Source organism: Tauraco erythrolophus, chromosome 3, assembly GCF_009769465.1.
Source record: "Tauraco erythrolophus isolate bTauEry1 chromosome 3, bTauEry1.pri, whole genome shotgun sequence".
Taxonomy (NCBI): Eukaryota; Metazoa; Chordata; class Aves; order Musophagiformes; family Musophagidae; genus Tauraco; species Tauraco erythrolophus.
This window is the reverse complement of record NC_141467.1, coordinates 105502056-105529507: the sequence shown is the minus strand read 5'-3', so window position 1 is coordinate 105529507 and position 27452 is coordinate 105502056. Positions and strand designations below refer to the sequence as shown.

General features: G+C 54.1%; 1 protein-coding gene across 1 annotated transcript in view; it reads right to left on the bottom strand.

Moving 5' to 3' along the window:
• Positions 1–433: 433 nt before the first annotated feature.
• The window catches only part of ARHGAP39 (Rho GTPase activating protein 39), a gene marked incomplete at its 3' end in the record, with an annotated part of 152686 nt that continues 125667 nt past the window's right edge, over positions 434–27452 (bottom strand). The window contains exons 4-10 of the mRNA XM_086609342.1: positions 16177–17584; positions 11189–11750; positions 7406–7498; positions 3634–3707; positions 1234–1433; positions 693–784; positions 434–603 (exon numbers count right to left, since the gene is read on the bottom strand). Of these exons, the coding sequence (XP_086465468.1) occupies positions 434–603; positions 693–784; positions 1234–1433; positions 3634–3707; positions 7406–7498; positions 11189–11750; positions 16177–17584 (2599 nt within the window). The remainder of the gene's footprint in view (positions 604–692; positions 785–1233; positions 1434–3633; positions 3708–7405; positions 7499–11188; positions 11751–16176; positions 17585–27452) is intronic.

Below are 27452 nucleotides of genomic sequence, written 5' to 3'. Positions count from 1 at the left end.
CAAAACCATGTCAAGAGGGGTGATCAGACTTGAGGAACCCAAAACCACGTCAAGAAGGGCGACCAGATTTGAGGAACCCAAAACCACGTCAAGAGGGGCAACCAGACTTGAGGAACCCAAAACCACGTCAAGAGGGGCAACCAGACTTGAGGAACCCAAAACCATGTCAAGAAGGGTGACCAGACTTGAGGAACCCAAAACCACGTCAAGAGGGGCAACCAGACTTGCGGAACCCAAAACCACGTCAAGAAGGGCGACCAGACTTGAGGAACCCAAAACCACGTCAAGAGGGGCAACCAGACTTCAGGAACCCAAAACCACGTCAAGAAGGGCGACCACACTTGAGGAACCCAAAACCATGTCAAGAGGGGCAACCAGACTTGGAGGTGGCCCCAGGGAGGGGTCCCAGCTGGGGGGTGGTTGCCCTCCGTACCTGCAGGAAGCGGATGAGGTAGCACAGCACCATTTTGTTGATCCTGGGCAGAGAGTGGACGACGGCGATGGCCGCCTCGGGGTTCTCGTAGTGGGTGATGCACTGCTCATAAAATTCGTGTGGGATCAGCGGCTCCTCCAGCTCCCGGTACCAGAGCTTCAGCAAGGAGGCTGGGGAGTGGGGAGAAGATGGGGGAGATGTCAGACCTGGTGGGTTGAGGACTTCGTTCTCCACCCCACGCCGTGCCCCGCTGTCCTACCGGGAACGTGGGGGTCCTCCAAGCCGGTGGGGATCTTCCACTGGTCCACCTGCAGCTTGAGAGCGTTGACCTCGTCGATGTCACCGGGGACTCTGCAGTGGGAAAAGACATCGGTCTCCGAGCAAGAGATGGGGACCCACCTGCCTGGCACCACCTCCCCGGGCTTTGAGGGTTCCCCTGGGTGTGGGGGCGGCTCAGGAAGAGTCATGAGTGGACACCAAGTGGGATGGAGCCATCTGGGGACTTGGCTGCTATCCCAGAAAGTGGAGTCCTGCTGCCATGTGGGGCGTGGAGATGGCGTGCAGACCCCAAGACATGACTCTAGTGGGCATCAGAGAACGGGCATGACCTTGCCATGGACAAATCCTCATGGCCTTGGAGCAAGGAGAAGCTGGGGGGCTGCGCTCTGCCCCACGGGAGGACAAAGGCACCCATGGGGACGTGGGGCCCTATAACGAGGTGACTCATTATGGCCTCTCCCATGAGAAGGTCCCAGCTGCCACCATCTCAGGGGTCCCTCCGCGGCCGTGGGTGGCTCTACCTGAAGATGCCCTCGGTTTGGTCCCCGTTGAGCGCCAGGACCTCCTCGGAGAGGCGGGTCTGCACCCAGGGCAGCTGCCGGTCGGGGTACCGCTCCTTCTGCATGTTGATGATGTCCTGCAAGGAGCTGCCGAACATGGAAGGGTTGAAGACGGCGTTCTTGGCGTGGCGGATCTCCTCGATGTTTGGCTTCTTCAGGCCCTGTGAGAGACAAGAGAGGCCACCGGCGCCGTCAGGAGCTGTGCCCGGTGGTTCCACAGCCACCACGGGCACGTGGGCTCCTGCTCAATCCCAGCGCCCCACGGCCGAGCTCCAGGACTGGATGTGACGTGTCCGGAGCTTGACCCCATGGCGTGATGGGGACAGTGGATGGAGCCATGGATGATCTCCAGTCAACCGAGCCAAGGTCTCCGGCTCAGTGCCGAAAGTGACCCCAGCCCTGGAGACTCTCCCCACGGTGCCCGGTAGGACCCTCGTGCTCTGCCGTGGGGCCATGGCCACGTTGGAGGATCTACACCAATGAGCCACGTAGGGAGGAGGACAAGCCACGGCTCTGGGATGCTTCTGGAAATCGGAGCACCGGCACCGGCACCGGCACCGGATCCTGCGCGGTGCGAGGGGAAACCTTTGGGTTCCTTCTCCGGCTCAGCTGGTGGTTCGGTCACAGGAGGGCACTGCTGTTCTTCTCACCACGGAGGAGATGTGGGCGGCCACGGCAGGATGGTCCTCTGCTCTGCTCTGTGAGACCCCCCTGCAGTGCTGCCTTCAGCTCTGGGGTCCCCAACAGCAGGACATGGAGCTGGTGGAGTAAGTCCAGAGGAGGCCACAGAGATGCTCCAAGGGCTGGAGCACCTCTGCTCTGGAGACAGGCTGGGAGAGTTGGGGCTGTTCAGCCTGGAGAAGAGAAGGCTCCGGGGACACCTTCCAGCACCTCCCAGTGCCTGAAGGGGCTCCAGGAAAGCTGGAGAGGTGTTTGCACATTCAGACTAGATCTAAAGAAGAAGTTCTTCACCCTTGGGTGCTGAGGCACTGGCACAGGTTGCCCAGAGAAGCTGTGGCTGCCCCATCCCTGGCAGTGTTCCAGGCCAGGCTGGATGGGGCTTTGGGCAACCTGGTGTAGTGGAGGGTGTCCCTGCCCATGGCAGGGGGGTTGGAACTGGGTGGTCTTTGAGGTCCCTTCCCACCCAAACCATTCCGTGACTCCACGATGCAGAAGGGTTGGACGCAGCAGATGTGTTCCTGGTGGGACGCAGAAGAGATGGATGCAGTGGACGTGTGTGTGGTGGGATTCAGAAGAGGAGATGGACGCTGCTCTCCAACAGCCGGATCTGGCCAAGTGTGTCCCCTCCAGACAGAGCCATGACTGAAGGAGCCGCCCCAGCCGTGCCTCGAGCTGCTGGTGGGGTCCAGGTCCTCCATCCCTTCTGCCTTTGCCTTCAAAGATCAGCAGGATACGGCCATCAATGCGCCCTTGGTGAGCCCGGCGGGTGACGCGTCCCATCCCACCACCGGGTCTTGTCTTGGCCAACATTGCCGGGAGCAGCCGAGCTGCCACGGACCAAGGAGGGATCCCACCGTCTCTTCTCTATCCCCACAAAACGAGGATGGGGAAACTGAGGCAGCCGTGGGGTCATGAAGGGCACCTCAGGCTGTAAATTCCTCCTCATCCAGGTGGTTTATTAAATGAGTCGGCCGCCGCCCTGATGGCAGCGATGGCCCCAGGGATGGATCCGTCTCGGCCAGCTGCCATGGTGACGGTGACTTGGGAAGAGCCGCCCACTCCGAAGGTCAGGGAGATGGGAGCTGCTGGAGGATCCTCTTCAATCCTTGGCATGCTTTTCCTCCGGAGTTTTGCTCCCAGGACCATTTCCCTAATCCTCTTTGATGGGTAGACTTGGGAAGGGCCTGGAGGACCCCAAAAGGTCTCCAGAAGGTCTCCAGAAGGCCCCCAGAAAGTCTCCAGAAGTTCCCCAGAAGGCCTCCAGAAGGTGCCCAGAAGGTCTCCAGAAGGATATGGTTTAATGGGGATTAGGGATGGTTGGACTCGATGATCTCTAAGGTCTTTTTCAACCTAGAAATCTATGAAATCTATGAAATCTATGAAAGGCGCCCAGAAGGTCTCCAGAAGGTCCCCAGAAGGTCTTCAGAAGGTCTCCAGAAGGTCCCCAGAAGGTCTCCAGAAGGTCCCCAGAAAGCCCCCAGAAGGTCTCCAGAAGGTGTCCAGCAGAGCTGTAGTGCTGGGCGAACCACGCTGGAGATGCGTGGTCCCACCATGAGGTGTTTCCACCTCTCTCCAGCTTCACCCCTCCTCCTCCAGACCCCATGCCCAAACCCCGGCAGCCCCCTCGGTGGTCCTGGCCCACCGCCGCCACCCTCCCCGTGCCCAACGGTTGGCCGATACCTTCTTGGCTCCCGTCAGAGCTGCCTTCTGCAGCTTGTTGTAGCAGTACTTGGCGTAAGTGCTTATTGCCACCCCTGCAAGAGAAAAGAGACAGCGAGGGGGGGGTCAGGTCTGGGTCATGGGGGGGGTCACGGGGGGGTCCTGTCACCTGCCAGGAGGGTGAAGCTCATCCCAGCTCCAGGAGGTTGGCAGGGTCCACCCCCGAGATGCGGAGCAGCACCGATGCTGCTCCATCCCTGTCCCCATCACCGCTATGGGGCAGGCGGGGGGTTTGAGGAGGACGAGGTCCCCCCTGGACCTTTCTTGCAGGGAGTGTCCCCCACAACTCAACCTGCTCCTCAAGAACCTCAGAACTTGGAGAAGCCACGTCCTCGGATCCACCAAACGTGGAGCCCCGGAGCCTGCTCAGCTCCATCCTCTCCCCGTTTGCTCTGGTGGCCTCATGGAGGGATGGATGTCCCAGCTTTCCGGGCTGAGTTTTGACCCCGCAGCCATCGTTTCCACTGTCACCCCTCCCCTACACCATCCATCTTCTCCTCCTGACGCCACCACTTCCACCCTCATGCCTCTCCGCACCGTCCATCCTCTCCTCTTGAGGTGCTTCAACAAGAAGTTGGCACCCTTGGAGCATCCCTGAGCTGAGGACCATCCCGAGGGCGATACTCCAACATCCCACAGCCAAGAACCCCGGGGACCTGGTGGTACCTTCTGGACCACCCCAGAAGATGTTGGCAGCCCCATAAATTCTTCCAAGAGCTTAAAAACCAGCAAATTGAAGAGAAAAAAGTCCATCATCTGGGACCTTCTCTCTTTCGGTAGCTTTGAAATCACGACGCCGGCACCGGCCCGGCCGTCGGTGCGGCGTTTTGTGCCACCGGAGCCGCATGTCTTGGTGCATCCTGAACCCATCTCGGTCCAGGAGCTAAAAATGTCCTTTTCCAAGTTAATATTGGTGCAAAAGAGGGAAAAAAAGGGTTCCTGGAGAAGAGCCGGTGGCCACTCACCGTCCTGACCCCTCCCAACCGGCGCTTCTTTGGTTGAAACCAAACTTGGGGAATTGGGATCATCTACTTTTCCCTCCGTCCCGATGCTGTTGTCTCCAAAGGGTTTAGCCGATGGTTTTTTGGAGCAGTAAATGCTCTGGAGGGGGTTTGATGGATGTGTTGGGGGGTCGGAAGCCACCCTGAAGGAGGGGACTTGGGGGATGTCCAGGACTGGTTGACCCTCAGATCTAATGCCCATCCTTTTCCAGGTGCTGGAGTCATCCAATCACAGCACGGTTCGGGTTGGAAGGGCCCTTGGAAGGTCATCTAGTCCAACCCACCCACCTCTTCATCGAGCAGGGACATCTTCAACTAATCAAGGTGCTTCTTTGGATGCAGCCCAGGAGATGACTGGCTTCCTGGGTTGCAAGCGCACGGTGCTGGCTCATGTCTCATTTGTCACCCACCAGTGTCCCCAAGTCCTTCTCTGCTCTCCATCCATCCATCCATCCATCCATCCATCCATCCATCCATCCATCCACCCATCCATCCATCCCCCAGCCTGCATGGACACCGGGGGGCTGCCCCCACCCAGGCGCAAGACCGTGCCCTTAACCTGGTTGAACCTCATGAGGTTCACATGGATCCAGTTTGTCCAGGTCCCTCAGGCGGGGTCAAGCCCACCACCCAGCTTGGTGTCACCTCCAGACGTGCTCAATCCCACCGTCTACCATCGTTGAAGACATTAAACAGCGACTTTAATTGGTGGACGCCGTTAAAGCCATTTCTTGGAGGGCTTCCACCCACCCCCAGCTCCAGGTCCCAGCCCCACCAGCGCTGCGGCTCCAGGTTGAGGTTCCTCATCCTGTGCCGAGAACCTCTTGGTTCCATCCAAGCTGCCGAGCCTTCACCGGCATCCCGCTCCGGTTGGCGGGTTCCCGGCGAGCCCCGCCAGAACCCAGAGGGATGCTGGGAAAAGCAGCTGGTCCCACCTCCCCCACCACTGAGGATGGTCGTGGCCACCTCGGGGTCGGCCATCGACCGGCGAGAGAACCCGTCGGCGTCTTCTAGGTGGCTTCATTAAATTCCCGCCTTCCCCTCTCGTTAATTACTGATAAATTGATGCATTTTCATTGATTAATACGTAGAAAATTATCGAAAATAGAACGTTACAGGGAATAATGTGAGAGGAAAATAAATTATTAGGGATAATCTATTTATCGATGGCGTTACAGAAAATAGAATATCAGGGAATATTTAATATTATAGAAAATATTATAGAAAAGAGATAATATTATAGAAAATAGAATATTAGAAAATCTCTTTATAATATAGAAAATACACTATATTTGTAGAGAACTATCTATAACGTTATCTATAATATTATATATTAATACAATCCGCATATTATTTTTAATTTCTAGAAATTAATCGTATATATAATGATATCTAATGCTATAAATATCCATAACGTGCTCTATAAGTCGGCATTTTTGTCTATTCCATTTATTAATTAACTATTATAACGATGCTCTGCCTATTCCTATTCGATTGGCTGCTGTATATTTGATTATTAATGATTTAATTTACGACTTTATCTAATATTTCTGGATTTTAGAATTGATTTGTACCTATTCTTATTGGTTTATACCTATTATATCTCAGCATTTTGTGTCTATCGCTAGATAATATTAATAATCTACAATTACAATAATGAAATGATAATAGTTAAATTAGCTAATATTAATTTAGTATAACTAGAATAATGATATATTACTGTTATTATAATTATAGTGCATATATAATAATATATAATGGCATATAATAATATATTATGTATTATAGAATAATGTATTGTAGAATCATGGAATAATATATAATCATAATAATTATAAATTACATAATAGAATATATTAATTATTATTTTTTAAAATATTATTTTATTATTTTTTAATTAATATTAATAAATATTATTATTTATTACTATGATTATAATCATATCATCATTACTATACATCATTGTATAATTATAATAACGTATAATTATAACATAATAATTATATAACAATATAATTATAATTATATTAAGATACTATATAACATAAATATATTATATTAAGATAAAAGATAAGATAAATATATTGTATAAGATACTATATAACATAAATATATTATATTAAGATAAATGATAAGATAAATATATTATATTAAGATAATATATAAGATAAATATATTATATTAAGATATACACCAATACAATTTTCAATAATGCAATTAGTAATTATCAATTACTTTTCATTATTAATTTTCACTTACTTATCACTATTAATTATAATTATTAACTAATGACCAATCAATTATTAATTTAGGATTAATTGACTATTAATTTACGATTAATTGACTATTAATTGATGAGTAATTGACTATTAATTTACCATTAATTGACTATTAATTGATGATTGACTATTAATTTACGATTAATTGACTATTAATTGATGATTAATGGCCTATTAATTTATCATTAGACTATCTATTTTGTATCTAACGTGCCGCTAAGCTTCCTTCGACCCGCCCATATTTCCCCACGCCACATCCCGTAGCCGGGAAAAACGTCCGACGGGTTTAGAGCCGCGTTTCCGTGAATCCCGGCCCGATTCCGGCCCCCGCTTCGCCGCCCCCCTTAATCCCGGCCGCCCCCTTCGGAGGAGGAGGAGGAGGAGGAGGAGGAGGAAGAGGAGGAGGGGGCTCCCAGAGAGAAAGAGGCCCAAGCGAGCGGTGCCCGGCCCTACCATGGTGCTCCTCGCCATGGGCCTTGGGCTTCTTTCTCAACTTGGGCTTCTTCCGAGTGGTCCTGTCCAGGACTTCCTTAATGTGCCGGGTCACTGGGGAACAAACACAGCGGTGAGGGCCGGGGGCGGGCGGGACACCCAGCTGGAACTGGAACAGCGGGAACTGGAACTGGAAAGGGAAATGCAAACGGCAACGGAAATGCAAACGGAAAGGGAAAGGGAAAGGGAAAGGGAAATGGAAACGGAAATGGAAATAAAATGGAATTGGAAATGGAAATAAAAATAGAAATACAAATACCAATGGAAATGGAAAGGGAAAGGGAAAGGGAAAGGGAAAGGGAAATGGAAAGGGAAATGGAAAGGGAAATGGAAAGGGAAACGGAAATGGAAACGGAAATGGAAACGGAAACGGAAAGGGAAATGGAAATGGAAAGGGAAATGGAAAGGGAAAGGGAAATAGAAATAAAAATAGAAATGGAAATGGAAATAAAATGGAATTGGAAATGGAAATAAAAATAGAAATACAAATACCAATGGAAATGGAAATACAAATTGAAATGGAATGGAAATGGAAATAGAAATGGAAAGGGAAATGGAAAGGGAAATGGAAAGGGAAAGGGAAAGGGAAAGGGAAAGGGAAATGGGAATGGAAATGGGAATGGACATGGAAATAAAAATAATGGAAATGGAAATGGAAAGGGAAATAAAAATAGAAATGGAAATGGAAAGGGAAATGGAAATGGGAATGGAAATGGGAATGGACATGGAAATAAAAATAATGGAAATGGAAATGGAAAAGGAAATAAAAATAGAAATGGAAATGGAAATGGAAATGGAAAGGGAAATGGAAAGGGAAATGGGAATGGGAATAGAAATGGAAATGGGAATGGACATGGAAATAAAAATAATGGAAATGGAAATGGAAAGGGAAATAAAAATAGAAATGGAAATGGAAATGGGAATGGAATTAAAAATGAAAACAAAAATGGAAATAAAATGGAAATCGAAACGAAAATACAAATGGAAATGGAAATAAAAATGGAAATATAAATGAAAATAAAGACAGAGATGGAAATACAAATGGCAATACAAATAGAAATGGAAATAAAAAGAAAATAAAAATGGAACTGAAAATGAAAATAGAAATGACAACGAAACTGAAGGATGAAAATAACAACAAAAATGAGAAATGATGCAAATGAAAAACAACCCCGAAAATGACACTGAAAATAAAATAAAAATAAAAATGAAAATGAAAATGAAAATGAGAATTCAAATGAAAAATAGAAACGACAAAGAAACAAAAACCCAAATGAAAATAAAAAACAAGAAAAAGAAACACAAACGAAAAGAAAATGGAAATAAAATAGAAAATGGAACTAAAATAGAAAATGGAACTAAAATAAAATAAACCCAACACGACAATAACCAAAAAGCAAATCAAACCAAAAATAATTTGGCACGAGAACGAAATAAACCTGGAAATCAAACGGACGGTGACGATGAGAACCGGGAACAAACCGGTGGGGCGGGGGGGTGTTGGGGGTGAGGGGGCGGACCACCCTACGGTTCTCCTCGTGGACACCTCGGTTGGGTTCATCTCCTCGTGCCGCCGTGGTGGTGGTGGTACCTGGTGGTACCTATGGGTGCGCCGGACCCAACCCGGCACGCCGGCACACCGACGCCGGCTGCCCGGCCTGTCAGACTCTCTTCCACCTGGAGAACCATCTTGACCACCCTACGGTTCTCCCTGTGGACACCTTGGTTGGGTTCATCTCCTCGTGCTGCCATGGTGGTGGTACCTGGTGGTACTTACGGGTGCGCCCAACCCAACCCGGCACGCCGGCACACCGACGCCGGCTGCCTGGCCTGTCAGACGCTCTTCCACCTGGAGCTTTCTTGACCACCCTACGGTTCTCCCCATGGACACCTCGGTTGGGTTCATCTCCTCGTGCCGCCGTAGTGGTGGTGGTACCTATGGGTGCGCCGGACCCAACCCGGCACGCCGGCACACCGGCGCCGGCTGCCCGGCCTGTCAGATGCTCTTCCACCTGGAGCTTTCTTGATCACCCTACGGTTCTCCCTGTGGACACCTTGGTTGGGTTCATCTCCTCGTGCTGCCATGGTGGTGGTACCTGGTGGTACTTACGGGTGCGCCCGACCCAACCCGGCATGCAGCACACCAGCACCGGCTGCCCACCCTGTCAGATGCTCTTCCACCTGGAGAACCATCTTGACCACCCTACGGTTCTCCCCGTGGACACCTCGGTTGGGTTCATCTCCTCGTGCCGCCATGGTGGTGGTGGTACCTGGTGGTACCTATGGGTGCGCCGGACCCAACCCGGCATGCCGGCACACCGACGCCGGCTGCCCGGCCTGTCAGACTCTCTTCCACCTGGAGAACCATCTTGACCACCCTACGGTTCTCCCTGTGGACACCTTGGTTGGGTTCATCTCCTCGTGCTGCCATGGTGGTGGTACCTGGTGGTACTTACGGGTGCGCCCGACCCAACCCGGCACGCCGGCACACCGATGCCGGCTGCCCGGCCTGTCAGACGCTCTTCCACCTGGAGCTTTCTTGACCACCCTACGGTTCTCCCCGTGGACACCTCGGTTGGGTTCATCTCCTCGTGCCGCCGTAGTGGTGGTGGTACCTATGGGTGCGCCGGACCCAACCCGGCACGCTGGCACACCGGCGCCGGCTGCCCGGCCTGTCAGACGCTCTTCCACCTGGAGCTTTCTTGACCACCCTACGGTTCTCCCCATGGACACCTTGGTTGGGTTCATCTCCTCGTGCTGCCATGGTGGTGGTACCTGGTGGTACTTACGGGTGCGCCCGACCCAACCCGGCATGCAGCACACCGGCGCCGGCTGCCCAGCCTGTCAGATGCTCTTCCACCTGGAGAACCATCTTGACCACCCTACGGTTCTCCCCGTGGACACCTCGGTTGGGTTCATCTCCTCATGGCCCCAAGCCGGGCAGATCCACCACAGCTCCACATGGTGCCGGTGTCCTCCAGATGTCCCTGCTCGGTCCCTGGGGGAGCTGCAGGGCACCCGAAAAGAACCGGAGCGATTCGAGCTCCATCTCCTGAGGCTTCCTGGCCAACTGGAAAGACCTGGGACCTCCTCGGGACCCCCCATCTCTGCCTCATCCACCACCCACTGCGAGGTGGAGCCAACCCGTGGGATGCGGGGACACCCAACCCTCCAGCCGTGCCATTATGCTGCCCCTGCCAGACCGGATGACATCACTCGCGAGATGGCACCAGTGGTGAAGGAACGGGGATGGCCAAGCCCACAACTGGGCCCCGTTTGGGGTCAAATCGGCAAAATTTAGGTCTCTTCTACCTGCCATGACCAAAAACCACCATCAGGAGCTGGGAACCAAGCTGGCTCCCCTCCAGCCTGGCTTTCTTTTTCATCCAAAGCTACTCGAGAAGCCAGAAGAAGCATCTGGAGATGGAGATGGTGTCCTCCTGGGCCAGGAGAAGACCCGAGACCTCTGGCTTGCGGCCACCCCCAGCGGAGGTGACGCTGAGCCCGCAGCAAAGGTGTCAAAACTCATCTCGCGTGAGGGGTCTCACGCTGGATTCCCACGCGCCGGGGAGGAAAGGACGGCGGTAGAGCCACCACCGCACTCGCCGCACCTCCGGGAAGGCTGTTGGATGAGCTCCTCAGCCACAAGGAGACTCAGGAATGAGAAAGGGAAAGGAACCAATAAATCAACAGGTTGCAACGTCTGCGGGGACAAAAGCCACCGGGCAGTGGTGTCTCTCTTACCTTTAGTGTCATTCACTGGATCCATGTGCCTGTAGATGTAACCTTCTAGGTAGGAATGAAATTTGGGAGTAGGTGGGAAAAAGGCCAAACAAATGGCCATGAGCTCCCAGCCCCGGGCCAGGCTCTCGTAACGGAAGTTCTCGGTGGTCTGCCGGCACAGCTGGATGTAGAGCTCGTCTCTCAGCCCCTGCATGCTCCAGCCTTTGGTGGCGATCTCCAAGGCCACGTTGAGCTGGTCAGTCTTGGCCCGCCGGTCCCCCATGTACATCTGAATCAGTTTAAAGATCTCGCACGCCTCCTTCTTGACGTTGCGGTCGTTGGTCATGATCATGGGTTTCTTGATGGACTCGCTGCTCCAGGCCAGCATGTTGGCGATGGACACCTTCCTGCGGAAGAGCCCTTGGGTGTGCTTGTTGAAGTGCTTGGAGGCCCAGTTCTCAATGTCCGTCTCCGAGGAGGGCTTCCGCAGGTTGAAGGTGGGGAAGACACAGCTGGCACTAGGCATCATGTTCCTGGTCTGTCTGCTGCTCTCGAACTGGGCGCAGGCACCAAGATCTTCTGACTAGGAGACAACAGCCAGACAAAGTCAATGTTACTAACAGCATGGCTGCACTGCCGAACCAACCAACCAACCAACCAATGAACCAATCAATTAACCAACCATGAAACGAATCAATCAACAAACCAACCAAACAATCAACCAGCCAATGAACCAATCAACCAACCAACCACGAAACGAATCAACCAACCAACCAATCAACCAACCAATCAACCAACCAACCAATCAACCAACCAACAAATCAACCAATCAACCAACCAACAAATCAACCAATCAACGAACCAATCAACCAACCAACCAACAAATCAACCAACCAACAAACCAATCAACGAAACAATCAACCAACCAATGAACCAATCAACCAACCACGAAACGAATCAACCAACCAACCAACCAACCAATCAACCAACCAACCACAATCAACCAACCAACAAATCCACCAATCAACGAACCAATCAACAAACCAACCAACCAATCAACCAACAAACCAATCAACCAACCAACAAACCAACCAACCAACAAACCAATCAACCAACCAACAAACCAATCAACCAACAAACGAATGAGTGAACCAACCAACAAATGAACCAATCAACCAACCAACCAACCAACCAATCAACCAACCAACAAACCAACCAACCAACCAACCAACCAACCAACCAACCAATCAATCAACCGACCAATGAACCTACTGTCCTGGTTTTAGCTGGGACAGAGCTGGGACAGCTCCTCATCCCTGGGGGTAGGGCAGTGAGTGACTGTGTAGGGTTTGGTTGCTGGAGCGGCCTAACCCACGACACCAACCAATCAACCAACCAACCAACCAACCAACCAACTGACCAATGAACCAACCAACGAACGAATGAACCAACCAACCAACCAACAAACCAACCAAAGAACCAATGAACCAACAGACCAACCAACCAACCAACCATTGCAGCATCAAGAGGTCGCCCCACACTTGCACCAAACACTACATCCTCTTCAAGGTGCTGCTCCTCAACCCCATCATGGGTGAGTGGAGCCAGCCCGGTGCCAGCGGCCAAGGCGGGTCGTAGCACCAATTGGCATCAGGAGGGAGGGGGACCAGTGAGGATAAGCGAGACCACCCAAAAGCTGACGTGCTGGACTCCCTTCATGCCTGCCACCCTGGTCACTTGGGCTTTGCAGTCATGGACAGAAGAAGCTGGTGGCTATGAATAACATGAGGGAAGCAAAGGGCAAGTGGCTTCGGGGTCCACCAGTCCTTCGGGCGCACTGGGGAGGGGACACACTCACCTGTAGCCAGCCCCACAAATAACCCCCTGTCCCCAAAGTCACGTTCAAGCATGGTTCTCCAGTGCCCACATACCCAGGAGGAGGCTGGTGGCTCCTCCAAGCCATGAGCAATGCGGATGTTGGTTCTTTACATCCCATGTGCAGAGGGACACAAGCTGCTCAGGGTCTAACCTCGTCTGCAGAGCACCCAGCTGGGAAGGACCTCTGCAGAGCAAAGGGCACCCGTGCAGACCAGTGTCCTTCTACTGGAACCAGTACAGCTCATGGATATCACCCCGGGAGATGGACGGACCCCCAAAGAAGCTGATGCCCAGCATGGAGAAAGGCAAAGAAGGGCACTTGGGATGGGCTGCTCCTTGGTCCTGCAGTCAGCCAACGTGGCTTCATCATCTGTCAGCTCCTTCTTCTGCAAGTGCAACGTCTGGGCCACCATCACCTGGGTTTGGTAGCCCTGAGGACGTGACCCATGGGCGCCAGGGAGGTGAACCCTGTCCTTGGCAGGGAAGGACATGCCACAGCATCCAGAGGTGACATTGCTGTCCCCGCCACACGTTGGGGAACCGTGTTGGTGGCCTTGAGCAGGGACCGTGTGCAAGGTGACTGCAGTGGTGCCATGGCCTCGGGGCGAGGCCAGTGAGGAACAGAAGAAGAAAAGCAGGAGGCAGAACCAAGGTGGAAAGAACCAGGGCTACGTGGAGGTGGCAAGTCCAGGAGGAGACAACAAAGCCACCTGAAGAGCCATCAGAGCTGCTGGTAGAGCCTCTGCTTCTCCAGACAAGTCAAGTTTCGTGCCTCCTCGCTCAACAGCTCGTCCCATCCCAGCGTTGAGGTCTCCTCTTTCCATTGATGTTGCTCAGCTCCCATCTTGCACCGCAAAGACTTGGCCATGGGGACATGGGAGCTTCACCCTTCGAGGGACCCAGCCCCGCCGTTCCTACGGAGGCCACATTGCCCGAAAGGTCCTTCTGTGTCCTTCAACCTGCTGGTCAGCTGAAGGCATGTGGGGCAGGAGATGAAGTATTTGCTCTAAGGCTTCTTGCTTAGCAGCCATTGCTGCCGTGGCTCTTCCAACAACCATGGTGGGCCACCACCACAGTGTTCATCTAGGACACCCAGGGAGAAGCAAAGGACCACATCAGCTGGGGACATCAGCCTTCTCCAGCCAAGTCCACTCCAGCGGGCAGCAAAACGCGATGGATCCTCTCTGCTGCCAGTGCCAACATAAAATTAGCTTCAGCCCTAATGTTGAAGGTTCTCCAGCTGATGGGGTGTAGGAAACCAAATTAAAACCATGTGACAATCATTGAATGGTCTGGGTTGGGAGGGACCTTCAAAGATCATCTAGTCCAACCTCCTTGCCATGGGCAGGGACATATTGGGTTGAGGGTTGGACTTGATGATCTTAGAGGTCCTCTTCTACCTTAATGATTCTATGATTCTATATCCCACTAGATGAGGTTGCTCAAAGCCTCATCCAACGTTGCCAGGGATGGAGCATCCACAACTTCTCTGGGCAACTTGGTCTCACCACCTTGGCTGGAAATCTGGTCTTCCTGGAACAGGTGTCCCTGAGCTTGAGGACAACATCAGACAGGGTCAACTAGACAGAAACACCTGGGCAGCAGAGAAGACTCCCACCACATCCCGAGCTCCACACAGAAGGCACAGGATCATGAATGGTGGCGGCTATTCCTCCTGGCCAAACGTGAGCATGCAAAGTGGATTTGGATCTCTCTGGTTTTGGGTTTGAACCATCTCATGCAGCCCCGAGTGCTTCGGGACACTTGGGCACGAGGAATTGTCTTCTGCTGCCTTTGGATGCAATGCTCCACTGATCTCATTACGCAGCTGTTTCATCCCAAGGTTTTGAGGGATCAGCTTGCTAAGGAGGAACTTCTCTGAGGGACCAGGTTCCTAAGGACCAACTTTGAAGGACCAACTTGCTAAGGACCAAGTTCTTTGAAGGATCAGCTTGTTAAGGACCAGCTTTGAGGGACCAGCTTTTCTGAGAAAGCAAATCTGGCAGCCAGGTTGGCAGCACCATCCGTCCCAACGTGCCAGGGAGGAGACCAAGGCAGGACCTGTGTGAGGTGCTACCTATGATCAGATGGGACGGCACCGGAGGGACGAAGCTCCTCCACTTACTTTCAGTCCTCACCTGCAAAAACTCCTGGAAATTGCCTCGGAATTACTGGTGGGTTCAGCCACCACTTGAGATGGCTGGAGCTGGGGTGGTGGGACAAGACCCCAACTCAAACGTGGCGCTGCCCGTTCCTGCTCACCGTGAAAGCTACAGTGCTCCAGCACCTCGACCCGCTATGTCTGGGAAAAATTTGGAGAGCAAACCCTCATTTCTGGCAGAGGAGCTCGTTGAAAATGGAAGCAGGTGGAGAGAGCAGAAAGGAGATGGTCTCCTCCATGCTCTTAACCCACTCTGACCACCTCCCCTCGCTCTGCAGAGGGGACATCCCTCCCTCACGTATCTCCTCCAGATGGATGAGGACCACAGGTGGCATTTTGGGTGTCCCTCAAAACCCAGCGCTCTTGGAGGACGCTACGAAGCCTGGGCTGAGCCGCCGTGGGTTTGCCAAGGTGCCATGACGAGAAGAGCAAGAAGCCAGGTTGGATGGGGCTTTGGGCAACCTGGTGTAGTGGAGGGTGTCCCTGCCCGTGGCTGGGGAGTTGGAACTGGATGATCTTTGAGGTCCCTTCCAACCCAAACCATTCCATGATTCCATGATTCTACGAGTTACTGCAAGGCACAGGTGCCCATGGGAGCACCGCGCACAACCGGGGACGGGCACCCGGGGCCCCCCTGGGAGCCAGGTGGGTGCTCGAGGTCCAGGATCTGGCTCCCACCCAGCAGCAGCCAACCCGAGGGAGGAGAAGCAGCGGCTGAAGCCGCGGCGCAGAGCGGAGGCCGCCACGGCGCGGAGGTGCCCGTGCCGGCGCTGGGTGGCTACGAAGGCGTGGGATCGCCCGGGGACCATCCCGCTGGATCTTAAACCGGCTCTACGAGAAGAAGGAGCTTTCACCGGGAGGGCGCCGGGGACGCCCAAGCCGGCGCGGCACCCCAGGAGATGCCGGGGTGGGTGGCACGGGGCACACCTTGAAGCCCCCCCGAGGCCGAGGCCATCCCCGAGGACGTTACCTGAGATGGATGCAGGTAGGGCTCGGGGGAGGCCAGGTTGGTCTGCACGGAGACGCTCTTCTCCAGCAGGATCTGGGGGAAGCCCAGCTTCTCGAAGGTGTTCCTCTTCCAGTGCTTGTTCTCCTGCTGCGCCAACGCCTCGTCCTCGCTGAAGGCTCGCACCACCGGACCCGGCATGGGCAACGGGAGGGCGCCGTCGCTCTCGTAGCCCGAACCGTCCTTTTGGGAGTCCCAACTGCTCCGTTGCTTCATATGGTAATGAGCTTGCTGGGCTTCCCAAGCCAGGCGCGCCTGGGCCAGGAAGGGCTCGGGGAAGCCCCGCGCCGCCTCCGCCTCCACCGCCTTGCTCTCCGTACGGTTCATCGGTGACCTGTTGGGTCCCGGGGTGGCTCGTTCCTCACCCAGCATCTGCTCACCCAACACTTCCCGGTCTCCTGAGCCATCCGTGGAGGAAGCGTTGGGGTCGTGGGATAGGGAAGGCTTCCGGCTTTTCCTCTTCCTGGTGGAGGGCGAGTAGCCGGTGGAGGACAAAGTGTCTTGTTGGCTGGACCACGACATGGAGTCCTCGCCCTGGGCCACCTGGCCACTCGTTGGGCCAGGGCAGAAGTCGGGTCCCTCCATGCTGCTGTAGTCACCCGATTTGATCTCCAGGCGTTGGTCCCGGACCAGGCAGGGGCTGTGCTGGAGCGAGTAGGAGCCACCGATGGGATTGGGGGAATATTTGTGCCTCAACCCCGTCTTCATCTTGGGGCTGGAGCCCGACTGCTCGACGTAGACCAGTTGCCTGACGTACTCCTTGCCGGCGGGGCTGTACTCCAGGCTCATGAACCGGTCGGGACACTTCTGTTTGGTGAGCACCAACTGCTGGTAGGGCGAGTTGGAGCTTTGTTTGGGCGACTGTAGGAAGGGGTGAGGTTTCCGGATGGGCGATTTCTGCGGCGAGCCGGCTTTGTAGCTCCCGCTGGCTTCGTACTGCATGTCCACGGGGGGTTCATCATAGATGGGAGCCTGGTATTCCATGGGGGGTTCCTCGTAGAGCGGGGGCTCGTAGGCGTAGCGGGGCGAGGAGGGCTGCGACTCGCTGGAGTGCTTGCGGTGCTGGGCTTGGAGCGGCGAGCAGAAGGAGTCGCCCCGGCCGAGCAGCGGCGAGCAGCTGCCCACGTGCTCAGCCCTCTTCAAGAAGGGCGACTGTTTCCTCTCCGGGAAGAAAACGGAGTTGTCGGAGTCGGGGGCGAAGGTCTGGAGGTTGGGCGACTGCTGGCCCCCCGAAGGGCGCCGCGAACGGCTGCCCGGTTGGTTGTCGGGCGCGTAGCCGTTGCCTTGGTGCATGAGGAAGCTGGGCTCGCGGTCCGTCACCTTGATCAGCATCCGCTCCTTGGTGCCGGCGTTCCAGCGCAGGGACGACGTCCTGCGGGGAGAAACACAAGCGCCGCCATCAGCGAGCGAAGCGCCCCGTGACCCTCCAGACCCCCAACCGCCACGGAGCGCAAAGGACGGACGTGCCCCAGCACCCCAAGCTTCTCCCATCAGGTGAAGAGCACGTCAATGATGGAGAGACGAGGGCATTGCCGCTGTCCCACAGCCATTCCCGGCTCCCATGGACCTCAGCAACCCCCCAAGGTGCACCAAGAGTGGAAAGTCAAGTCCCAAAAAGTGATGACACCCCTTGGAGCACATCTCTAGGTGACAGCTCTGAATCAACCCTCCCTGCTCGTGCCTTGGAGCTCTTGGAGCCAAGCGGCGCTGGAGGAGCGAGCACGGCCATCCGTTGGGGCCAAGCGTTGGGGCAGACGTACGTTTGGGACAGCTTCATGGGTCCTTGCAGGGAGGGGGCTCTGACCCCACCTGAGACTGGTCCCTTGCTGGGATCTCCCATCCCAGGGCACGTGGGAGAAGCTGCCTACGCAGAGCCCCATCTCTCCCACCTCCTCCTGCTTTCTGTTCCTCGCAGCGCCCAGGATTACCCATCTCATCCCCTCCATCCAGCTCCCTGCCCAGGATTAAGACCCTCCTCCGTTTCCCAGCTGGAGTTGGGTTGCGTCAAAAACCAGTAAAAAAAAATAATAATCCCAAACGTTGTTTCCAAAGAAGTCAAAGGCCAAAACCTTTGGACTTTGCCCCCTCTGCTGCAGATGGAGCCCACGGTGAGGAAACGGGGCTGGGGGTAAACCTCTGCCCATGGTTGGCTCCTGAGGAGATGCTAAACAGCTCAAGGGGGGGCTTGAAAACATCCCCCCACCTATCCCAGCCCCACGAAACGAGAACCTCCATTGCCCCGTACCCCAAGGCCATGGGGCAGCTACGTCTGGCAGCACCGGCGTGGAGTAACGATACGGCGGGGTAGGGAGGGGAGGGACAACCCAGCCAAGGATGAGCATCTCAGTACAGCTGTGAGGATGCTCAAGGTCATCACAGAATCATGGAATGGGTTGGGTTGGAGGGGACCTCACAGACCATCCACCCCCCCTGCTGTGGGCAGGGACACCCTCCACTACACCAGGTTGCTCAAAGCCTCATCCAACCTGGCCTGGAACACTGCCAGGGATGGGGCAGCCACAGCTTCTCTGGGCAACCTGTGCCAGCGCCTCACCACCCTCAGAGGGAAGAATTTCTTCCTCAGATCCCATCAAGATCTCCCCTCTTCCAGTTTAAAGCCATCACCCCGTCTCCTGTCACTACATTACCCATCTGCTGTGCTCCATGGAGCCCCTTGGTGGGAATTGTGGCCATCGGGTAGGGCAGGAGCTGGATACCACTGGCTGCAGCCTTACCACCAGCTCAGGTTCCTTCATGCCCCAACCCACAGCGTCTCCGATGATGGACAGTGACCTCACACCACGAAGAGTTGGCCCAAGGGTTGGCTCATGCTTCTGCCCTTATCCACATGAAGACTCGGAGTTACTGCCAACTCCGTACTGGATCTCTTGAACCTGGTGACCCGGAGCTTTCACCGATTACAGATCACTGGAGCCTCTTCTCATGATGCAATCCCAGAGACGAGGGAGGCCAGTGCCCACCAGAAGACAACCTTCCCACTCCTTTTTTGGCAGCACACATCATCTCCAGACCCCCCCAGCGCCAGCACAGCTCTCGGAGGTCACACCGAGCAGCCCACCAGCCTTGGTTCCAGCTCTGGCACCCAAATGTCCCATCTGATGTCTTGCCCAACACATACATCTCACCACCCACCACTCTCAGTGGATCTCATGGATCCTGAGAGTTGGAGGCAACTCTCCTTATGCCAAGTTACCCCATTAATTAAGAATTAATTAATTCTCCCCTGCTTTTGTGGAAGCACGGCTAAAGCGAGATCTTCTGCACCACCTCCTGAAGGTTGAAGATGGCTCCTTGTTTCTCTGAGAGGACAGCTGAGCCACGAGCTCCGGCCAGCTCACGCTGCCTTCCCCACTTCTATCTCCAGAGGACCACGCTTTGGTTTTCCTCTTTGTTACCGCTGTTGCTCTCCAGTCGCTTCCACCTTGTCCAAAAGATTTCATGGCCATTGGTGGGGGTGTTCTTGCAGGAGCAAGAAGAGGCTCTTCTGCCCCTGCACAACCTGGCACAGTGGGGTGGCACACAGATCACCCCAACTAGAAGAGGGTTGTCCCCACTAAATCCATGTTTCAAGTCCTTGGGAGACGCCGTCAAGGCAGAGGACACTCAGGAGGAAGAGCAGAGGTGGGTTTTATGGAGGTGGTGAAAGCACCACGCGTCTCGCGGGACGGATCCGAGCTGGAGTTTGCTGCTGTCTCCAAAGCACGAGGAAGCACATCGTGTCACCAACTCCTCGCCGAGTCCCACGCTGGCACAGAAGATACCGGAGGCACCAGCTGCTCTCCCAGTTCATTCCTCTCTCTCTGTTTCTCAGCTATTTTTTCACAGCCACTTGTCCTTCTTGTCCTTCAGAAAAAAGGTGGAGTGAGTCCAATTACTGACTTCTGCAGAAAAATGCCCACCAAGAGGCACAGACAAGCATCTCCTCGCACGAGGCCCCACCATCTCCCAGCACTCTGCTCGTCGCTTGCCCACGACTTTGTCCTCACTCCAGGGGACATGGAGAACAATTTCTTCCTTCCCCTTCTGCAGCAGCTTTTTGAGCTCCTGAGGACTTGAACCTCCTGCCAGCTTCTTGCTGTTGAAGACCTGCGTGAGTTTGGGTCTCTCCAGACTGGCTTTTTTGGATCTCAACTACTCATCGAGGCCTTCCAGACCCTCAAAACTCCCTCCGCAAGTGTAGGAGCATGTCCTGAACAGCACAAACTATCAGGGCAGGGACATGGGGGAAGACCTTGCTAGGTCAGAAACGCTTGGCTCCATCAACAGGGTAAAAGAATGATGGAGGTGAGGAGATAGATCCACTACGGAGAGCGCCAAGGACCAACATCATCCCCCTCTACCAGTGCTGAGGCAGTGAGCCCGGAGGCAGAGCGATGCCAGCGGTCCAGAAGGGATTATGACCCCACCAGCAATGAATGACCTTCCTGCTGCCGCGTAGACACTGACCAAGGTCTCCTCTTCCTTCATCAATTATCCGGCCACAGAAGACACTCATTTATTTTCGCCATGGTTACTGACTGCAGTAATTACAGCCCGGGTCACGGGGCTGCCCTTAATATTCTTCAGCAACTACTGCTGGCTACGTGCCACCTCCACGGACATCGTTCTGGTCTGCCACCAAATCAGCGAGCTCAAGGTCCCGTTTTCAGGTTGGGAAGCCCAAGGTGCTCTTGCAACACGAGCCGGCAGCCCAGAAAGCCACCCGTGTCCTGGGCTGCACCCAGAGCAGCGTGGGCAGCAGGTCAGGGAGGGGATTCTGCCCCTCTGCTCTGCTCTGTGAGACCCCCCTGCAGTGCTGCCTTCAGCTCTGGGGTCCCCAACAGCAGAAGGACATGGAGCTGGTGGAGCGGGGCCAGAGGAGGCCATGGAGATGCTCCGAGGGCTGGAGCACCTCTGCTCTGGAGACAGGCTGAGAGAGTTGGGGCTGTTCAGCCTGGAGAAGAGAAGGCTCCGGGGAGACCTTCCAGCACCTCCCAGTGCCTAAAGGGGCTACGAGAAAGCTGGAGAGGGGCTTTGGACACGAGTGTGGAGTGACAGGACATGGGGCAATGGCTTTAAACTGGAAGAGGGGAGATTTCGATGGGATCTAAGGAAGAAATTCTTCACCCTTCCGCAGCTGGATTTGTGGCTGGCATTCATATCTCAGCCAGCAGCCTGCATCTGCCACCAGCAGGTACCAATGGAAACCCCTGCCAGGCAGCCATGCCCGTCAAACCATCTACCCACGGCAGAACTTTCCATCGAAATATTACGGAACGTCCACCAAGAAACGCGAAAGCTCCGTCGTTTATCCTTGATGAGCACTAGAACGCGTTGGCCACCGACTCAACGGAATTTTCTGCCCGCTGTGCCCACCAGCAGCTCCCATTAAGGAAAAGTGATGCTGCTGGAGAGGAGAGCGAGCCCCGCCGAGGCACGGGAGATCCTGCAGAAATTCCAAGCATTTCTGTTCTCTCTGGCTTGGCACCGCGTTCCCTTTGCTATTTGCTCCTTGCGGGGAAGGCAAGATTTCACTTACGACTCCGCGTACGTTTCCATGACAAACTACTTCCCAAATCCCTCGAATCTTCTACCGGCCAAATCAATTTCTTTGGAAATTCACCTAATTTCCGCGGACTGAAACACCGTGTTTATTCAGGGAGGGATTTTTCCACGCCTTACGCTCCTAAACCCCCTTTCCTGCTCAAACACCCCTTCCTCGATCTTCTTCCAGCCTTTGGAAAGTCAACGATAGAGCTGAGAGGAGAAATCCAAATCTCCGGCACCGGGCTGCTGGGCTCCGCACGCTCCGTGCACGCTCCTTGCACGCTCCATGCACGCTCCTTGCACACTTCCCAGCTCCCTCGCCCAGGAATCCCTCTGCTTCCAGTTGCTTTTGCTGGAGAGACGCGACCAACGCTCACCCGACACCACGTCTCTGCCGCGGTGGGCAGCTGGACACCGAACCAGGCGTTTAATTATTTCGATGCCATTTAATTATTTCGATGCACTAATTAAGACCACCCACAGCTCTTTTTACTGTAAAAACAGTCATGACAAGCAAAAAATTATTATTATTTTTTTTATGTCCGCGATGCCTTTAACGCAGTCGATTGGCGGCGGCGTTAAATCGACGCGGGACTCGTGAATAAATCACGGGTCGCAGCTGGGCTTAATTACCTCGATTATTTATTTATTAATTATTGCCAATGATTTCAACGGCTTTTAGACGAACGACACGGCAACGCTCCTCCGAAGGGGATTTAAAAGCGACAATATTCACAAAACCGACCTGGATACACACGTTTTTCCAAGATGTTTGGCTCGTCCCGGTGTTATCCGGACTCTGAAGATGAAGATTATAATTTAGCGCCGGGATTAAAGGAGTTTTCCCCTCTCGGGGTGGGGGGAAAAAAGCCCTTAATTTCCATAATTAATTCCAATATATTTGTTCCAAATGTCCTGGGAACGCATCGGGGCTCGCACCCACCGGAAAACCACGGGACCCCTGAGCACCCCGCCGCCGCAACAGCGTCCAGGCGCCATCCCCGTGCCCTCGCTCTTCCTCACCTTCCTCCCCCGGCCGCGGGCGCCGGGCGCATCTCCTCCCCGCGACTTTCCACCACCCTCCCGAGCTTTAACGCCTTTAAGATCCCCGTTCCGGTGATCAACTGGACCGCTTGCAATCCCGCAGGGATGGGGATGAGGGATGCAGCCCAACCCCTCCCCGCTCCTCCCAGCTGGGTACCGCCGGCACAGCCGGGGATGGGCGGCCGTCGTGCCGAGCGCGTCCCGCTGCGAAGCCCTGGGGTCGGCGATGAGCCTCCCTGGACCTGGCACGCTGCCCGCCGCCGCGCCGGCAACGCAAGCATCTTCCCGAAAAACGTAGGCAAAGGTGGGCAGCTGGGAAGCTGCAGCAAGCCTAGAAGATATCCGGGCTTCAGAGCGAAGCCTCCAATGATCCTAAATTTTCCAGCCAGGAAACTGTCCTTAGAACAGCCACCCAGCCTCTAAAATCGTGCAAAAACCAGAAAACTCAATTTTTTTACTAATTTCTACCTAAATTAGGGAATAGGAAGACAGGCTAAAATCCCCTGTCCCTCAGACTTCATTGCTCTTCCCTGGAATTTGCACGTACGGAATGACACGTTTACGGCGGATGTAAATATTGCACCGCTTCGATTGTACCTGGAATTTTAAATTCCTGCTCAAGCGCTCGTGTCTCACCGCTTTTCTGACATTAGGGGTCACCGTGGTCTCTCCAACCCTTTTTCCACACTTGCAATCTCTGTTCCCAGCTTTTCCGACACGCCGGGAAATCTCACATCCTCCTTGGTTTCGTTTTTTTTTTTTTTTAAGAAACCTGCAGATATGGTCAAAACCAATTCCTACGGAAATTGGTGGGAACGAGACGAAATCTGCATCTTTTGGGCAATAAAATGGTTATTTGGAGAGATGTGACATCAAGTTTCCCAGTTTGTGTGTTGACCTCGGTGATGCTAAACTGGGTTTTGTGGTTAAATCCAGACTGGGCCACGTCCTAGCAATGGTCTGGACGGGGTAGGATGAGCTGGATGGCTTGGGCTGAGCTCTCCTGGTGAGGCTGCACCAACGCCGGTGTGAAACCAGCCTGGCACAGCAGAGAGCACCATTGGGTTTGTGTTGCGTCACGTGCTTCTCATCCTTTGAGGTTCTCCTACTGTGCCCACAGGTCTCCCTCTCTTGTCCTCCTTCAGCTTTGGTTGGGATGGGCTGACGCACCTCTCCGACGGAGAAAACCAAGAGGAACTGCAACGTGAACAGGTTTTACGCTTGTTGGGATCAGGAGGACACGGACTGATCTCGCTGCCGGTATTTATGGACACCGGATGTCACCCACCACTCTTGGTGGGATGATGGGGGGCTGACAGCTCCGGACGGAGCCGTGTGGCAGGAGACCAGCTCCAAGACCTGCCAACCTCTTCCCAGGATTATCTGGCACTTGGGTCTTTGCTGTGGGCAGGATCACCCATCCGTGGAAGAACCATGGAGAAGGTGCAGCATCTACCACCAACTGGATGGAGTCATAGAATCACAGAATGGTTTGGGTTGGAAGGGACCTCAAAGATCATCCAGTTCCAACCCCCCTGCCATGGGCAGGGAAATCCTCCACTACACCAGGTTGCCCAAAGCCTCATCCAACCTGGCCTTGAACACCTCCAGGGATGGGGCATCCACAACTTCTCTGGGCAAGAAGAGAATTCGTCCATTGGATGGATACAACATGAGCCATGGGGTGTCCTGGAAGCCTCCCTGTGTTGGGGGAAATTCAGAGCGATGGGAAGGCTGAAGTTTTTTTTAATGGTATATTTTTTTAATGACAGGAGAAGGCCACAACTTTCTGGGACTGACCGATCCTTGTCTCTGGACGGCGCTAGGAGATCGCGTTTAGCTTCAGGCCCACCACCACCAAACCTCTACGTGAAATATCTCCGACGTTCGCTGCCCGAGCGCTGCCAACTCCTCCTCTCTCAGAAAAGCTGCTCCCATGGCATCCGCTCTAATTAGTGGCAGCAGAAGCTGAATGAAGACAAGAGGGAGATAACGAGCCTCCCTGTGTCCCCCCGCCCCGTTCAACAGCACGGAATTTTTCAGCCACCCGGAGGGGGAAAGCAGAGCTCTGAGACCCCCCAGAGACGATGAAACCCCCCATTTTCTGGGCAAACAGCAGCAGTTTCTGAACATCATGCTGAGTAGAGCGCGGTCTGGTGGACACCTTGGAGACCCTACGTTGGAGGCCACGAATCCGCAGCAAAGGGATGTGGCTAATAAGCACACGCTGAAACGAGCTCGGACGGCTGTTGAGCTCATTGGCTGGTAGCTCATTGCTGAAGGCCAGGTTGACCTTGCTGAAGGTCCGCGTTAGCTTTGTCTACCTGCCGCACCTGGCCACCGCACTCACCTCATCCTCTTGGTTTGCGATCAGCAAGTTCTCAAGTGACAAGAGGACAAGCCATGGGGGCCAGGTGGGTCTCCAGCGAGCCCCCTGGGATCAATCTCATTAGGAACCGACCAGGAGCAAGCAGAAGACCAGGGTCTTCCAAGGTGGCAGATCCACAACACAACCTGGGCGCCGCGCACAGAGGGCACGGACGTCTGCGGGAAGCTGAACGCCAGACCTCCAGGAGGCAACTGGGGCTCCTTTCTCCACCTCAGATGTGTGATTAAACCAATCACCCCAAATCGGCCGTTTCCGAAACCCAAATGTCATGGAAACAGAAGAGATTTTTCTTTTTTTTCGAGAGGGCGGAGGGAACGCGGAGCGCGGAGCAGCTTTTGTCCTTAAGAGGAACGAGCTGCAAGACACAAAGAGACCACAGGCTCTGGGATGTGATGGGCCACCTACCAAGAACGAGATCCATCTCTGAGCCATTTCCATAAATAGCAGATCAATAGGGGATCTGCTGTCTTTGTCTCCGTAAGCGCGACGACAAGTTCCTACCATGGTGATGTTCAGCTCTTGCCCACCCCGAGCAGATGTCACACACCCCGGAGCCCAACCCCCCCGCCTTCCCTAAGCTGAAGCCCTTCAACCTCTTGGTATTTCCAACCTGGATCATTCATCTCTGCTATGAACACCCTCGGGCTCAGCCTGCGGCTTGGTGCCACCTCCCCCAGCTCTTTCCCACCAGGAGATCTCTCCCGTTGTCTTTGACCAGGCTCTGGGATGTGATGGGCCACCTACCAAGAACGAGACCCATCTCTGAGCCCAGGTGCGGGGCGTTGGGGCAACGTGCCAGACCATTCCTCCCCTAGGCTAACCTCCACCCATGGAGATCAATCCCAGGAGATGGGTGACTTTGAAGCTGCTGATTGCTCCCACAGCTGCGCCAAGGCTGTTTGAATCACTTCTTCTCTTAGAGAAGAGCTTTTGGCCACGGAGCCAAGCTAGACCTGCTGCCCCGGTTTGCATGCGAGCCACCAGATAATGCCATCAGCAACACGCTGGCTTTGAAGAACAGGTCCTGGGAGCTGGAGTTTGGCTGTTTGCTGGAAGCCCTTCAGCAAGAAGGGTTGCTCTTTGCTCAGAGGGACACTACGGTTCCACCACTTGGTCACTACGTGTGCGCGACTGAGATAAGTTACCTGGTTCACGTTGAGGATGAGGAGGGTGGTTCACTTTTCAAAGCAAGACGACGGTTGGGTGCTTGGCTGAGCATGGAAAAAGGGCAAGGCTGTGGCAAAGAGCATGGAGGAAGGTGTGCCCAGCTCCATGGTCTGGACTCCAAGCTACATTCAAGAAAGATGCTCCAGCTCCTCAAAAATGAAGCCATCAGACAGGTGGACTTTAAGCTTTAGCTGCATGGGGAGAAGAGAATGAGTTTGCCTCCTTTCTGCCCCATGGAGACTTGGACTTGGGGCAGAGGTCCCAACCCAGGAGGTCACACCGCAGCCGTACACCCACAAACAGTGACGAACCCTCCAAACCACTCTTCAGTTTTGTTCCAAAACGTGGGATTTGAATCTCGTGGCTCTCCAAGGAGTCACTGGTATGAGGTCTGCACCTCTTCGATGCTTCTGAAGAAACGAGGCAACGGATTTACCTTCAAACACCAGGAACGGGCGCGTTTATTTGCGGAGATGCCTCAAGGCGGGGTCTTCACTCGCAGTTGGATGCCTGAGCAGAACGAGGTGGCGGATGAACCCAGCAGCTGGCAGCAGCATGTGTCCCTGTGCAGGACAGCTGGGATGGTCACCGTGCCGCTTCTGCTGGGCAGGTGGCTCCTCAGCCAGCAAATGTTTGCCGGCACGCTTGAGCCACGCGTCTTTGTCATGGTTGGAAGAGGAACGTGGCCTCGTCGCCGCCTCGGCTAAAATTGACACCAGCGGTGAAGGGAGCTTCAGCCCAGAGATGCTGAGCTCCCATCCCCAGGATGGGGTATGGGCTTCCTCGGGAAGCTCGGATGAATTCAGAGGTTGCAATCAGAAGGGGATGGAGACCTTCTCCTCCCCGGTGTCATGGCTGTATTTGTTCTCACGTACCCAGTTCATGGCCAGCTGGCAGGAGCCACGTTCAAACTCTGATGTGGTGGCTTCTCACCTCTGCCCCAGGCTTCTTCCAAGCTCCAAGCTCCTGAGTTTGGTATCTGGCTTCACATAACTTCTTCGCCAACAGTGCAAATTAAACCCGTTCCCTGCAACCACGTGAAGGCACTAAAGAACCAACAACCAGATAGTCTAGGCCCAGATGGAGAAGGGCT